At 43.7% G+C, this 15000-nt stretch overlaps 1 protein-coding gene across 3 annotated transcripts in view; it reads right to left on the bottom strand.

Annotated features, from left to right (window-relative positions):
- Positions 1-15000, bottom strand: part of psd3l (pleckstrin and Sec7 domain containing 3, like) — a 110640-nt gene that overhangs the window by 54062 nt on the left and 41578 nt on the right. For all 3 annotated transcript variants that reach the window (XM_031578136.2, XM_031578138.2, XM_031578137.2), the window contains one exon: positions 1040-1252. In XM_031578136.2, the coding sequence (XP_031433996.1) occupies positions 1040-1252 (213 nt within the window). The remainder of the gene's footprint in view (positions 1-1039; positions 1253-15000) is intronic.

The raw sequence follows: 15000 nt of genomic DNA on the forward strand, positions 1-15000 counted from the left end.
GAAAACATAATTTTTCCACCTTAAAAACATAGCTAAAGTCCTGCCATTTATAAATCAAAAAGATGCTGAAAAACTGATTCATGCCTTTATTTCAAGCCGTCTTGATTATTGTAATGCAATCCTTACTGGCCTCCCAAAAAAAACAACTGAGAGACTTCAGCTCATTCAAAAAACTGCAGCTCGGCTATTAACCAGAACCAAGAGGAGAGAGCACATTAGTCCAGTTTTAGCTGCTCTGCACTGGCTTCCAGTAACTTTTAGAATTGACTTTAAGGTCCTTCTCCTAATATACAAAGCCCTTAATGGGCTAGGACCAAGTTACATTGCAAACTCCCTAGTCAAATACTTGCCCTCAAGAACACTGCGATCATCGAATGCTGGTTTATTGGAGGTTCCCAGCAAAAGCCGTAAGAAAATCGGGGACGCAGCATTTGTCAATTACGCCCCAGTGCTATGGAACATACTGCCTATAGACATCAGGGAAGCCAGCTCGCTTAACATCTTTAAAAGAAAACTAAAAACGTACCTCTTCACATTAGCCTTTAACTAGCTACCACTTCGCACTATATATATATATATAAATACTTTTAATTTAATTTAAATCTCTACTGGTGATATTAAGGGGTTGGATTAAATATATCTCTATAATTATAATTATGCTTTCTTTTGCATGAAAGGTGCTATATAAATAAAGTTTTATTATTATTATTACTAGGCATAATCATATGGACAGGGAATATTAATAACAATGCAACTGTAACTAGGCATAATCATATGGACAGGGAATATTTAAAACAATGCTATGTTGGTCTTCATTTGTGTCACAATGAAGAACTCCTAATTGAACTCCTCCTCAGAGGATGCATGGCGTAGCATATTGGCACTTAGAACCGCCATCCTGTGGGAGTGAGGGTCTGTGAGGGTCTGGGTTTGGGTGGGGTGGGGGTTGGGTGGGGTGTGGGGTGGGGTGGGGTGTGGGGGTGGGGTGTGGGGTGTGGGGTGGGGGTGGGGGTGTGGGGTGGGGGGGCGGTTCACTCACTTCTTGCCCAGGTGTTTGGCCACATCCGAGCGGCGGAACCCCTCCAGGTGGTAGAGCCTCCGTGCCAGGCGCCGGGCGGCCTCCTGGTCGCCGCGGTTACTGCTGCTGCCGCCGCTGCTGTTGTGGAGCGCGTCGCTGCTGTCCTTCAGCCTCTCCGTGCTGCCCATGTCCGAGTCCCAGCCTGACAGCGCCTCCTTCAGGTCCGCATCGCTCCTGCAAGACCAACGGCAACAACCTTTATATAAATATATATATATACACACACACACGCCCACGTGCCATCCATTACATCAAAAGGCATTACCTTATATTACTGTACATCACCGTCCAGTCAGGTGAGTGTTTATGGAGTATTTAAAAGGAGGATTCTGTAGAGAGTGCCCGTTTCAGACACGAACAGATGAACCCGGCTCATTTACCTGTTCGGCTGAAGAGCTAAATGTTGCGCATTGTTCTGCTGACTGCAGTGTATTTGGTTTGCATTCATCATCTAAAATCACAGACTGTGAGGAAGTGAGTTCACGTATTTTATTGTTTTATTTGTTGGGCAGCGTTTCTAAATCATGAGCAGGGATGTGAAACAAGGAAGTGAGACGTTCGCCGGTTCAGCGTCGCGACAGGTCAGATCCATCTTCCAACAACTTCTGGCTCTACATTACAATGGCTGACTAAAGGCGTTTTTTTCACAGACACACAAAAACAAAACAATAGCTTTTGTAAGATGCTGTGACTTGGGTTTGTTTCACAGAAAGAATGAAGCATCAGTATAGCAAATTTCACCTCCAGATCATTAGGAGTCCAAAGCACCTCCAATTACCCATAATTCACCACTAAAGCCCAAAGAGCTCGTGTCGTAAGAGGGTCAGAACCCATCCAGTCTTCTATGGCTCCATTTGGGTCATGACCAGACCAATGATACGGGTGGCCAGTGGGGTTGGGTGCCCTGTCTGATGCCATGAGGGGCACCAAATGACACATAAAGACCAGCCATGGAGAATGCACTGAAATAATACTATGGAAACAGGGAAAGTGTGTGTGTGTGTGTGTGTGTGTGTGTGTGTGTGTGTGTGTGTGTGTGTGTGTGTGTGTGTGTGGAAGAGAGGGATAAATGGAGGGAGGGAAAATGAAAGAAAAAAAGAGAACGGTGAAAGCAGAGGTGTGAAAGGAAGGGAAAACTGACCGAGGGACAAAGCGAGAGAGAGAGAGGGAGAGAAAGAGAGAAAGAGAGAGAGAGAGAAAGAAAAAGAGAGACTCATTACACGGCCAGTCACAGCTGTCTAAGTGCAGCTCCACCATCCATTTTGTCATGCAACTAAGCAGTGACAGACCTGAGGTGGCTTCTCTCCTCAACGTCTCAGTGCAACAGTGAGGAAGAAGAAGAGCTTTATTTCTCTCCTCAACGCAACAGTGAGGAAGAAGAAGAGCTTTATTTCTCTCCTCAGCGTCTCAGTGCAACAGTGAGGAAGAAGAAGAGCTTTATTTCTCTCCTCAACGTCTCTCCTCAACAGTGAGGAAGAAGAAGAGCTTTATTTCTCTCCTCAGCGTCTCAGTGCAACAGTGAGGAAGAAGAAGAGCTTTATTTCTCTCCTCAGCGTCTCAGTGCAACAGTGAGGAAGAAGAAGAGCTTTATTTCTCTCCTCAACAGTGAGTAATTCATTAAGTGCACTACCGAGTGCCCTATGCATTACTCACTAAAACACCATGATGACAAGCCCACTAACGATTTAGTCACAACAAAAGATACAAAACACATCACATATTTCAGTTAGACATCTGGGATCTTGTTAAAACAAAATAAAAATGAACGTTTCTAGAGGCTCATTGTGAAATCCATCTTTGGATCCTGCTGCTGATGGAATCATTGTCACAGGAAATGAAAACAACTCAGTTGGGCAGTGCAAGATTTTTAAACTATAGTGCCCTCTATTGACAGTCTTAGCACATAACAATTATATTTGTCCTTCGGCTATTGAGCCACAGCATTATTTGTTTATTGGGAGAAAATGGAAGCGAACGGTGATGGAAAATCTAGCAGAGCTCCCAGCAATTGGATTTAAATGGAATTTGCATCGAATTCGTGGGCGTGCTCATAAAATATTCACACACACTCCAAGAATAACCATTTTGCTTTCCTCCTTTCTGGGGATGAACTGCGCTTGCACCTTTGCATTTCTCATGAACCACTCAGATCATCCCTGATAAAAATGCAAATCAGTCCCCCAGAAAAGACTGGACTGAATGGAAATGGACTGATCTTAATGGAAGCCTAAACTAATACACCCCTCACAACAGGAGACGAGCTGGGCCCATGGACACGGCCAGGGGGAGGGGAGGGGAGGACTTTGGGTGGAACTCAAGTACCGGGCCTGGACGGCTCTCAGAACCGGCCCACGGGCTGGACTGAGAAATCCTCTGAGAAGTTCCATGCGGAGCTCGGCCCGGCGGATGACGACGGAGTTGGGAGCGAGACGGTTATTAGGACACAAGCCCGTTCTCCGCCCACGGACATGTTATACTTGGCAAGCTCTCGTCTCTATCTCTACTTGACACCCTCTCTCAGCCACCCTCCTCCTCCTCATTTCTCTCAGACACACACACACACACACACACACACACACACACACACACACACACTTTCCTTCTCTGCATCGGTGTCAAAGGGCCTGAGGCAAAACTGATGGATGAATGCTATGCACTGAGGAGAACCTTTGCTCTACCAATGGAAGAAGAGAGGGGGATCCTCTCCTCGTTTCTGCATTCGTTTATTTGCAGTATTTATTTCTCTGACTCATCGGCCGCCTCCCAGTCGTTGCCATACACACACATCTCTGATGTTCACAAACAGCATCTGTTGAACAGGGCGCTGAGGAAACTAAAATGCTTTCAGTTCCTCAAGCTCATATGGGTCGTGCAACTTTCACACCCTACCCCCAAATCAGACCAGATCCTAGCTTCTATACATAGACACTTAAGTCTCGATGTACTGTACGATTTCTGAGATATCCTCCGCGGGTGTGTGTGGGTTGGTTGCCCTGACGGGTCAAGATGTTTAACGTGTTGCAGAGTGGGAAGAGGAGCGATCCACACAAACCACTCAGACTCTTAAATGTCTTCACTTCAGAGTCATTTGGCCTGATGCTGGATCTCACCACAGCACCCACAGCAGGAGTGGGAAGACGAGCGATCCACACAAACCACTCAGACTCTTAAATGTCACTTCAGAGTCGTTACCGGAAAGGGATTTGGCCTGATGCTGGATCTCACCACAGCGACCACAGCAGGAGCGGGGAGAGGCCCCGTGGAGGTTATTGAAGCAAAGGCAAAATCCAAATTTCTGAGAAACAAAAGCTCACTCATAACAGACTTTTACACAAATATCAAAGCCAGGAGGGCATTGATTTATTTTCATGCATTCTGACTGTGTTATGTTGATCCTTTCGACCAACAAAAAATGTGCTTTTGCAAAAACTGATAACCAATAAAAAAATTGTCCTGGGATGACATGTAGCAGGTAATAATCTACAGTATAACAACTCCTGCTACTTACTGCCAGGGCATGTGACTACACACCAAAGGTCAGTGCCATGATCATTGTTTTTATAAAAGCTTGGGCAAAAACATCCATTTTATGAGTTAAAAGGTTGACAAAAGGTGCAACAGAAATACATGGATGTGATCAATAAAGCTCTTTTCTGCCAACTTCATCTGTAAAGAGTGTAAACTGTGAATATCTAACACAGCCGCCAGCAACACCTCATGGCACACAACACTGATGCACTAGAGCCAGATATGTCAACTTGATCTGAAGAGATATTACAGAAGTACTTATCATCAGAGAATCTGATTATTCGTCATTAATACATTCAAATCATTGAAGGTTTTGGACATTTAGAGTGCAATTCAGGCCGTAAACCATTAAGGGAACACGTAAATGAAAAAAAAAAAAAAAAAAGAGTAATCTAAGATCAGGCCCAGGCTGACTTTTAGTGGCTGTGAGAATATGATCCATGCCTTCATCTTTTCTCAACAGTCCAAAATTGCCAGCTAGGAACAATATTTCAAGTTGATCTTATCGTAGGGCATATATTACACCTATTTTAGCTTCTGTACATTGTTGGACAGCTCCTTAAAAAGATTGAAATATTACATTTGACTAATAATGTATAAGGGCTTTACAGAGTCCGGGTCCGTCCTGTTTCAGAGACCTCCTCCATTCTTTTAGAACGGCCAGCGGCTTTACAGTTTGGTACGGCTTCAAAATGACCATCTGTGGCACCACACATACATTACATTTAAAAATAAAACTGAATATGTACTTAAATGTACACCCGTGAAGAGAAGGCCAAAGGAGGCACTCCCTTCAGACTCTACTGGGCTAAAAGTAGGGGTGGGGAAAAAATATTAATTTTTTTTTAATTAAAAAATCGATTATGAACTTTTCTGAATCGAGACAGAATCGTTCTAAAGAGAATCGAGAGAAATCGAAAAATCGATTTTTTCCCCCACCCCTACTTTTAGCCCAGTAGAGTCTGAAGGGAGTGCCTCCTTTGGCCTTCTCTTCACGGGTGTACATTTAAGTACATATTCAGTTTTATTTTTAAATGTAATGTATGTGTGGTGCCACAGATGGTCATTTTAATTTTTTTTTATTTTTTTTTAACATTCATTTTGTGTTGAAATGCAAGCTGCATCGATTATTGCACTGTTCATAGAAAGTCATAATTGTGACAAGGAAAAACTTTTTCTCTAATAAAAAAATAGATCTGTTGATTTATCAAACACAAAGTAGGAAGTGATTTGAGACTAAGTAGCAAACTCAAATGTTTTAAAAATTGAGATGCATCGATAATCGGTTTAGAATCGAGAATCGGTTTAGAATCGAATCGTTGACCTCTGAATCGGAATCGAATCGAATCGTGAGGTGCCAAGAGATTCCCACCCCTAGCTAAAAGCTCCTCTCACCTCTGGCTAATGCTACACAAAGTCAATTCATTAGCCAAGCTCCCTTCTGTAGGCGTCTCGCATGACTACATAAAAGGAGGTGGAGGAGTTTGGGGTCTTTCACGTGAGGTGTCCAAACACTTTAATCTGACATAAGCATGTTCTCAGAAAGAGGGAAAATGAGCAGTTAGGACCTCAGCCTACCCGTCTCGTTAGGCGCTAAGCTCCCCGTTACCTCCCAAGATGCCGCATTCAGAGTGCTGGCGCTAGAAGGCCACTCAGGGAGGCGAGGGCAGAAAGTTCCGGAGTTCCTAACAAACTCAAAGCCGACTGCAATGACTGTACATGAAGCTCACACACACACCGCGGAGGCCTCGGTGTTCACCAGAGCACAGGGGCATCAGATAAGCCATTCACTTCCTGTTCCGTGAACAGCCTACAGCCTACGGCGTGAGATTTAACTGCTGTTTAGGGTCAAAATGGCAAAGATGTGGGAGATAATAAGCTGATCATCCTTCCTGTTCTAAGCAGATGATCTGACATGTAATGAGTCAGATAAGATGGCTGCCTGCCATAGCTCTCATCATTGCTTTGAACATCTACCCAAAACACCAGAGACACTCTGTTCATCATCACAAACGTGCGGTCCGTGTTCCTCTGTACGTGCTTTAGGTCCCCTGAAGGCATGCGTCTCTGTGCATCCGTCTGCCTGACTGGAGTTTCACAACGGACAACCCAGTGTTGCACTTCTGCCAAAATAGAGGACATTCGTGGCCTCACACAACTTTGTGCAGACCTAAAATACTTTTTTTTTTTAAATAAAGAGTTTTTTTTTCAAATGCTCTTTACTTCATTTGGTTTCTTTCTCCATTAAAACAAACTGCCAGTCCACTCCCACGGGGGCAGCATGATCCCCTACTACACTGATCTGCTGAGAGCCCACCACAGTCCCGTCTCAAGCAACAACATAAGCTTACAGGTTAAGGCACAGTGCTTCTGCCTCATCATAATACTGCTTCCAATTGATCCAGAAGACAGACAACTCCAGTCCCGTTTCCTTACATGTTTTCCATGTCAAGCACACACTGACGTCCGTGGCTCTCCAGCAGTCCCAGCATTTCAACTAATTTCAATTCCTTTGCTCCTTCTGCGTTCTCGCAAATTATACATCTTGCTTGCATAAAAAAAAAAAAAAAAAAGAGACTTTCCCAAAGTTAAAAAACGGGAGGAAAGGTTGAGGGGAGAATTCAACTGTAACAGTACAATGGTGCGGACAGCACAGAACTGGACACACCCTGGTCCTAAAAATGTCTGTAAAATAGAACGGTCTTGGAGGATGAAAGGCAAGCGGCTGGTCCCTGACTTCAGGCTTGGAAGTGCTCCTGCTGTGGTCTGATGCACAGTCAAAGTGGCGCTACCTCTGAGAATATGCATTTCTGTTTTACACAGTAACCTTTAGAGCCAGAGAAGTATTGTTTTTCAAACATGCACATCTGGCAAAGGATTTCACTTTCAAACCAAAGATTAGGGAGGAGGGGGGGGGGGGGAAGAAAAGAAAATCCACTAAAAGCATTCAAGCAAAACCTTTCTGGATTAGCGAAGCTGTCCTATATGCTATGAAACTGCAGTCCCATACAGTAAAGCATGGGCCTTTCAGTACTTTTGAAAGAAAACACGCACTGGTTAACACACAAATGACAAAAACAAAGCTATGAAGACGACAGACATGTCAGCAGGCAGCTGATGGACAGGATGCTAAAAAGAGAATCTATCGCTTGAGCTTCTTTACGTCAGTGATTCTTTTTTTGAAGCCACAAAGAGGTAAACATAAACAGACCTCAAAGCGCGAATAAAAACTATAAAGACCCCGGCTTTATAATAAACATAAAAACACAAATTTCATATGCAGTAACTCAGTAGAGGTGGGGAATCGAGCGGGTAATCTAAATATGGAAAAGTGCACCTTGGCGTGTGCCCACAGACTTATAGCGTGCAATTACGTTAGGTTGGTGGTGGAACTGGAACTCAGAATGGGAAGTTCCTGCCTTGAATCGACCCGTAATAAATTAGAATGTGAGGCATGGCAGATCCTACGCCCAACAGTCCTCTACAATGCACTTCGTTTATGAGGGAAATGTTAGCTGAAAAATGAACACCATTGAGAAAACAATGGATACATTCATGTAGCTAACTATTCCAAGGTAGCTGGTAGTCCGTTTGAAGGAGGGAAACCGCCTAAACAAACAAAGCAATGCAATCGAGTGTCACGCCGTACTAGCGAGTAATACATTTTAAACACCACAACTAAATAAAATCCAAAGCCACAGATTTGTTTACCTGCACTCCTTCATTTAACCGGCTCAAGACTTTCCGATCTTCCAAGATTCAAGTTATCCACGCTGACATTCCAGTGGTGAATACGGGTTAAACATTGCGTGTGCTTCTAAAACAGTCTGGTACGGTCTGATAAAACGGCATTCCGCAAAATTCTGCATAGTGAGGTCGGGGGCAAAACTTCGCTTTGTTGAGTCAATGCTCATCCCACTCCGTTGTGAAAAAGTGGAGCCATATCCCATGAACCCTTGCATCTAGCCTGAAAGTACCTAGAGGAGCTCCTCCGAGCTGTGGAACTTCAAAAGAGAAAGTTGTAACATCCTGACTCGCCGCTGGACTCCGCTGCACAACTTCCCCCCTTCACTTCTGCTCTGCTAGGTCTAATGACTTGCAGATGCGTGAAGCAGACGCTTCCCGTTGCACGATAGTTGACAGAGGCGTGTCGACTGCATAGTTCACGTGTGCAATAATGATGTTTTTTGTTAATTTAATAGGATTAAATGATAGTCATCACCACGGCGTTACTAATGCACATCAGCTTGGCCTCTTAAAGTAATTGCCAGAAAATGCAGCCTGCGTAGACCTAATGTCTTTGAGGCTGATAATGATAACTCCCTGACATCATCCGAAGCGTTTTCAGTCAGTTGAGTGGGTTCCATGTGCTACCCAGCCAGACTTCACACTCGCACAACCAGCACACCAATAACAAACTAGTAACCAGTAACAAATAATCTAGTTTGTGATTAAGGGCAGAGGTGAAGCAAAAGAGTGGAGTGGTTTACCCTTAAACCAGTCATGTCTCTTTACAAACAGGCTCTCAAAATACTTAAAATAACCTAAAATCACACCATCACTGTTCAGTCCTCCATAAGTACAGACTTTTAAGGTGGGACAACCTGATCACATTTAAGAACTGCTGTTTAATTTTCAAAATCCGGTTTAATCTGGCCCCCCCACCACTATGCAGCCTAGTCAAGTTTAGAACAGCACCAACCGGTGCTACTCGAGGGGCAGCAAGAGGAGACTGTGAAATTCCTTTAAAAAAAAGTGTATTTGGACAGTCGGTCTTCTCAGTTAGGTCAGCCCGAGAATGGAACCATCTCCCTCAGAACATTAGAGAATCAACCTCATTCAACTGCTTTAAAAGAATTCTCAAAACATGGTTGATAAATAACCAAAAATGGGATAATTAGTGGGTAAGCAGTAGAATTATTTTTGTTTACCACTTTGTTCTTTCCCATCTACACATGGTTAAGGACTAAGTGAAGCTTGTATATTGGGATTTTATTTTATTTTATTTTTGATATATTGTCAATGTTATGTTTGATATACGTTAATGCCTTTTTTCACTCTGGGCAGGGGGACTGCCAATGGAAACTAGCCTTTTGGCTATAATTGGGTGCATTTACATTTTAATGTTCATGAATGTACACTGTCCCTCTTGATCAAATAAATAAATTGATTGATTGATTGATTGATTGATTATGAAAGTTTCAGTGGACTCAGTGCTGGGCAGGAGCCCTAGAACATGGCCGACAGTGGAGATTTCTTTTACATTTAGTCTGCAGCGGTGGACATATTTCAGAGGGTCCACAAAGTAGCTATGCCCCCTGAATCCAGTGTACTGCATCCTGAATCAAGTGTACTACATCCTGAATCCAGTCTACTGCATCCTGAATCCAGTGTACTGCATCCTGAATCCAGTGTACTGCATCCTGAATCCAGTCTACTGCATCCTGAATCCAGTGTACTGCATCTGTGTATTACAAGAGATACTGTGTGATTGTTGATGGAAATGCTTTTAGTGTTAAACACCCCTACTAGTCTCTCGTCACAAATGCCAACGCCACACATGGAAACGCCTCTTCATGACTTTCTACGCCACTTTATCCTTTAACAGGCTGACGGGTCGGTCGGTTGGTTTCTCCCAGCGATTAGTGGCACATCACTAACACCAGAGGCTTAGGGGGGCGAAGACAGAGAAAAATGACATACAGTAGGCCGGCTGGCCGTCACCGGGGCCAAGACACACACAGAGGACTGGGAAACCAGTGCGTGCGGATGTGGTATGTGAGATCACTCATCTCTTAGGTGCAGTGGGCCTACACAGCTCACTCGACCCCCCCCCCCCCCCACCAATGCTGAAGACCACAGGCAGAGCGCCCCCCCCCCCCCTACCCCCCCCAGGCAGAGCGCCCCCCAGGCAGAGCGCCCCCCCCCCTACCCCCCCAGGCAGAGCGCCCCCCCCCCTACCCCCCCAGGCAGAGCCCCCCCCAGGCAGAGCGCCCCCCCCCCCCCCCCTACCCCCCCCAGGCAGAGCCCCCCCCAGGCAGAGCGCACCCCCCCCCCCCAGGCAGAGCGCCCCCCCCCTACCCCCCCCAGGCAGAGCGCCCCGCCCCCCCCCCCCAGGCAGAGCGCCCCCCCCCCCCCTACCCCCCCAGGCAGAGCGCACCAGTGCTGTTTGGATTTGCTGGGGCCCTGCAGGGAGTGTCCATCATCCAGCTGCATAAACATCTCCTGCCGCTGTCTGGTCTCGGAACCAATCAAAGACTGGAGGGCCACACCAACATGACAAGGCCCTTTGTGTTACTGTACGTGTGTGTGAGTGTGAGTGTGTGTGTGTGTGTGTGTACGTGTGTGCGTGTGTGTGTGTGTGTGTGTGCTAGGGGTTGCACGAGTGCATAGTTTTACAAATTGAGTACTCGTTTCCTGATAAACTCAAGTGCTGAAGTACTCTGGGGGTGGAGTTGATGTGAGAGGTGTCTTGCATCAATAAGAGACGATGCAACTATGATGGGGTTGGCCTCAGCACAGAGTAAAGCATAAGACTAATGATATGATATGAAGATAGCACTTGATCTTACCGCACGCAATGGTGAGATATGGATGATACTGAGAGTAAAGCATAAAACTAATGATATGATATGAAGATAGCACTTGGTCTTACCTTACGCAATGGTGAGGTATGGATGATACTGACAATATTTAACGGTCAGGAAAGTGTTTTTTTTTTTTTCAATAAGTGTTTTCGTCATGTTTAATGTTAAGTGTTTGTCATGTTTACATACAATTGGTGTTCTTTTATTTGTCAATTCAGTGAAACCAGGTCATCATTAGTAAGAGAGAAATTAGTCATATTTACTTGAATCTTTTTTTTTTTACAAGATTTCATTTGTTAAGATGCATTCGTGTAGTAGCCTAGTCTATTGTATGTTAAGCTCAATGTTAGAGCCATCCTTGAGAACAACTGTAGCACGTTTATTTCATCACAACAGTTGGGAACGAACATTTGCCACTTTCTGTTTTATCAAAGACTACCAAAAACTTCCAAACAATTGATTTCTGCTTTTCTGCTTTCACCACCCTTTCTCTTGTTTTAGGGATCAAGCTGCACACTTGCACATGAGATCCAGCATCACATGACTAGTGAGTACCCCATGTTCATGTACAAACTTCAGAATGGATGTAACTGCTCGAGCACACTGTGCCACCCCTAAACTGACTGGGCCTAGTGTACATCAGGTAGCACCCTGGCATCCTCACCACAGGGCTGGTGGTGTGTGAAGACTTCGGAGAGGGAAGGGAGGGGTCTAAGTTAGAGGTACTAAGCATAGCATTCCAGGAGGGTAAGGATCCTCTGGTAAACATGACATTCTCAAGTATGTGAGTGCTAAGATTTGAGCCCTATAAGTAGATAGGCACTTCAACAGATCTGTTTTTTGGGAGGTGGTGGATCATCACCAGGGGCCCATGAGAACATGTGCAAACCCCCCCATCATTTGGCTTCCAGAAAAGGAAATCCTCTTCATTCTCTGGGCTCTAGTTGTGTTGAGGAGTAACTAACACGTGTTCATTTAGCATCTAGTTGTCTTGAGGAGTAACTAACCCGTGTTCAAGTTGCATCCAGTTGTCTTGAGGAGTAACTAACCCGTGTTCATGTTGCATCTAGTTGTCTTGAGGAGTAACTAACCCGTGTTCATGTTGCATCTAGTTGTGTTGAGGAGTAACTAAGCCGTGTTCATTTAGCATCTAGTTGTCTTGAGGAGTAACTAACCTGTGTTCATGTTGCATCTAGTTGTCTTGAGGAGTAACTAAGCCGCGTTCATTTAGCATCTAGTTGTCTTGAGGAGTAACTAACCCGTGTTCATGTTGCATCTAGTTGTCTTGAGGAGTAACTAAGCCGTGTTCATTTAGCATCTAGTTGTCTTGAGGAGTAACTAACCTTTGTTCATTTAGCATCTAGTTGTCTTGAGGAGTATCTAAGCCTTGCTCATGTTGCATCTGGGTATGATTTGTGAGAGGCACAGAGACAGCTGTGTAAATCTCCTACCCATTGTTTGTCGTAATGAAAACATTGTAATGAGGATCTGCCCAATTAGAATAAACAATCAAATACATTGCTGTCTCTGTCTGTCTCTCTCTCTCTGTGTGTCTCTCTCTCTCTCTCTGTCTCTGTGTCTCTGTGTCTCTCTGTCTCTCTCTCTCTCTGTCTCTGTGTTTCTCTCTCTCTCTGTGTCTCTGTGTCTCTCTCTCTGTCTGTCTGTCCCTCTCTCTCTCTCTCTCTCTCTCTGTCTCTCTCTCTCTCTGTCTGTCTGTCTCTCTCTCTCTCTGTCTCTCTCTGTCTCTCTCTGTCTGTCTGTTTCTCTCTCTTCAATTAAAAAACAAACAGATTAAGAAGTAAATCCTCTGCTTCCTTATAACACCAGTCATGAAATCAATGATTCTCATGACCACATAATAGAATCAGGGGATCAATCATTACCCAAAGGCATTCTACAGGGAACTGAAAGGGAAATGTGTTGGACAGTGCAAATGGAAATGGTGATTTGATGTCCCATCCATAACACGAGGTTATTATGTGTCTATGAAATAATGAGTTGGAGAATTCCCCCAGCATTTTCCTTAAGAGATCATAAGATATTAATAACTTTAGACATTGATTTACACCTTGCATATTATGTACCAATACATTAGAGCTATGGATGTGACGTACATTTAACATGTGTGATTTGTAACAACAAATGAGTCAAAAGTTGGCATGGATAATGGATTTATATATTGTCATCTCCAACCCTTACCACAGGCCAGAAGCAGACTGAAGCTAAACTCTTCAGCTCTTCAGCCACTATTAACACACTACTTTAGAGTAAGTAGTGTGTTAATAGTGGTCTGAATAAAACACAGCTACAGCCTACAGCCTACCTTTTGATGACTGAAAAGGGAACTCATCGAAAACAGGAAGCGATAGCTTTAAGCAAAACTGAAAAAGTCCCTAAACCCAACTCTCCAGATCCTTCGTCTGATGAACTGCCATGAGTACCCAAACTTGTTTGTCCAATTTGAATGACTATCATAACGTCAAACGAGGTTTGTGATCAAAAGAAGGATGTCCTCATGGGGGAGAGTATGGCTTTGTGGGCTGACACAACGAGCAAGAGGTTTCTGTCTCAAAATCAAACACAAGAATCCAACGTTACATAATTTGAATTCCACAGAAGAGTTGTTCTTTATCTGACGAACAGTCATTCACAATATGCTCTGCTTTTTTTTTTTCATTCATTGCTTTTCAGTTTTTTTTCCAAACATCTCAGTGAGGAGTTCCCCAATTTTTCAGCACTTTTAGTTCTATTGACGCCCACACGGCCGAGCGGAGAGAGGCACAGACTACGCATACTTCACCTCATACTTCACCTCATACTTCAGCGGTTCAGAAATTATTGTTTTTAACCATTTCCCTGTCGACAGAACCGCATTTCCAGTATTCCTTCATCTAAATATCAGACCTTGTCCAGTGTATGATGCGGCCATTAACAAAGTTCACTCAAGGGACACAGTAAGGTAGGAAACTTGTATACATATTTCATAATTTCATATTTAGGGACTAAACTGCATAAAGACATTTTAATTTCTCTTGAGTTACTATATAACACAACATTAGACGTCTCTTGTACAGAGCACAACACTAAACTCCAGAAGGCAGTGCATCTGCTGCATGGAATCAATTGTGCCCAGCTGACAATGGCCGTGAAATTCAACATAAACTGGCACGATTGCACAATTATTCTCTTGGATCTTGATTTAAATTCTCTATTGTCTCTCATATCGCCATACGCTAAGATTTTTTTTTAGGGGAATTGGAACGTCACTCTGGAGAATTTATATTCAATTGGGCTTTAAATTGCACCAGACAATGGCCTTTTCACTGTCTGTTTTGCATCATCAGGTCACAAATAATTAGCTTTTCCTTGAACAACCAAATTAATCAAGTCATCACCATGACAATGAGATCTGGGCATCTGGTCCCAAAGAGCTTTCCTCAGCACATACGGCAAAGCATAAAATGAATATGATATGAAAATAACACTTAGTCTTTCCTTACGCAATGGTGAAGTATAGTACCAACAATATTTTAATGTTATTGTTAACAACATTCTACAGTGGCCCAATTTTTTTAATTGTGTTTCTTTTCTTTTTATTGTGTTTACATATAGTTGCTGTTTTTTTGTGGTTGCTGTTTTTTTTTTAAGTTCTTGAAACCTATTCATCATTAGTAAGCCGAATCTAACATTAATGAACATCAATTTGTTTAGCTCCGTTAGTGTAGTACCTTGTCTATTATATGACAGACTTGATGTTAGAGCCATTCCTTGATAAATCCGTCCACAACTCACAATTGCACATTTATT

The sequence above is a fragment of the Clupea harengus genome, chromosome 12, assembly GCF_900700415.2.
Source record: "Clupea harengus chromosome 12, Ch_v2.0.2, whole genome shotgun sequence".
In the NCBI taxonomy this organism is placed as follows: domain Eukaryota; kingdom Metazoa; phylum Chordata; class Actinopteri; order Clupeiformes; family Clupeidae; genus Clupea; species Clupea harengus.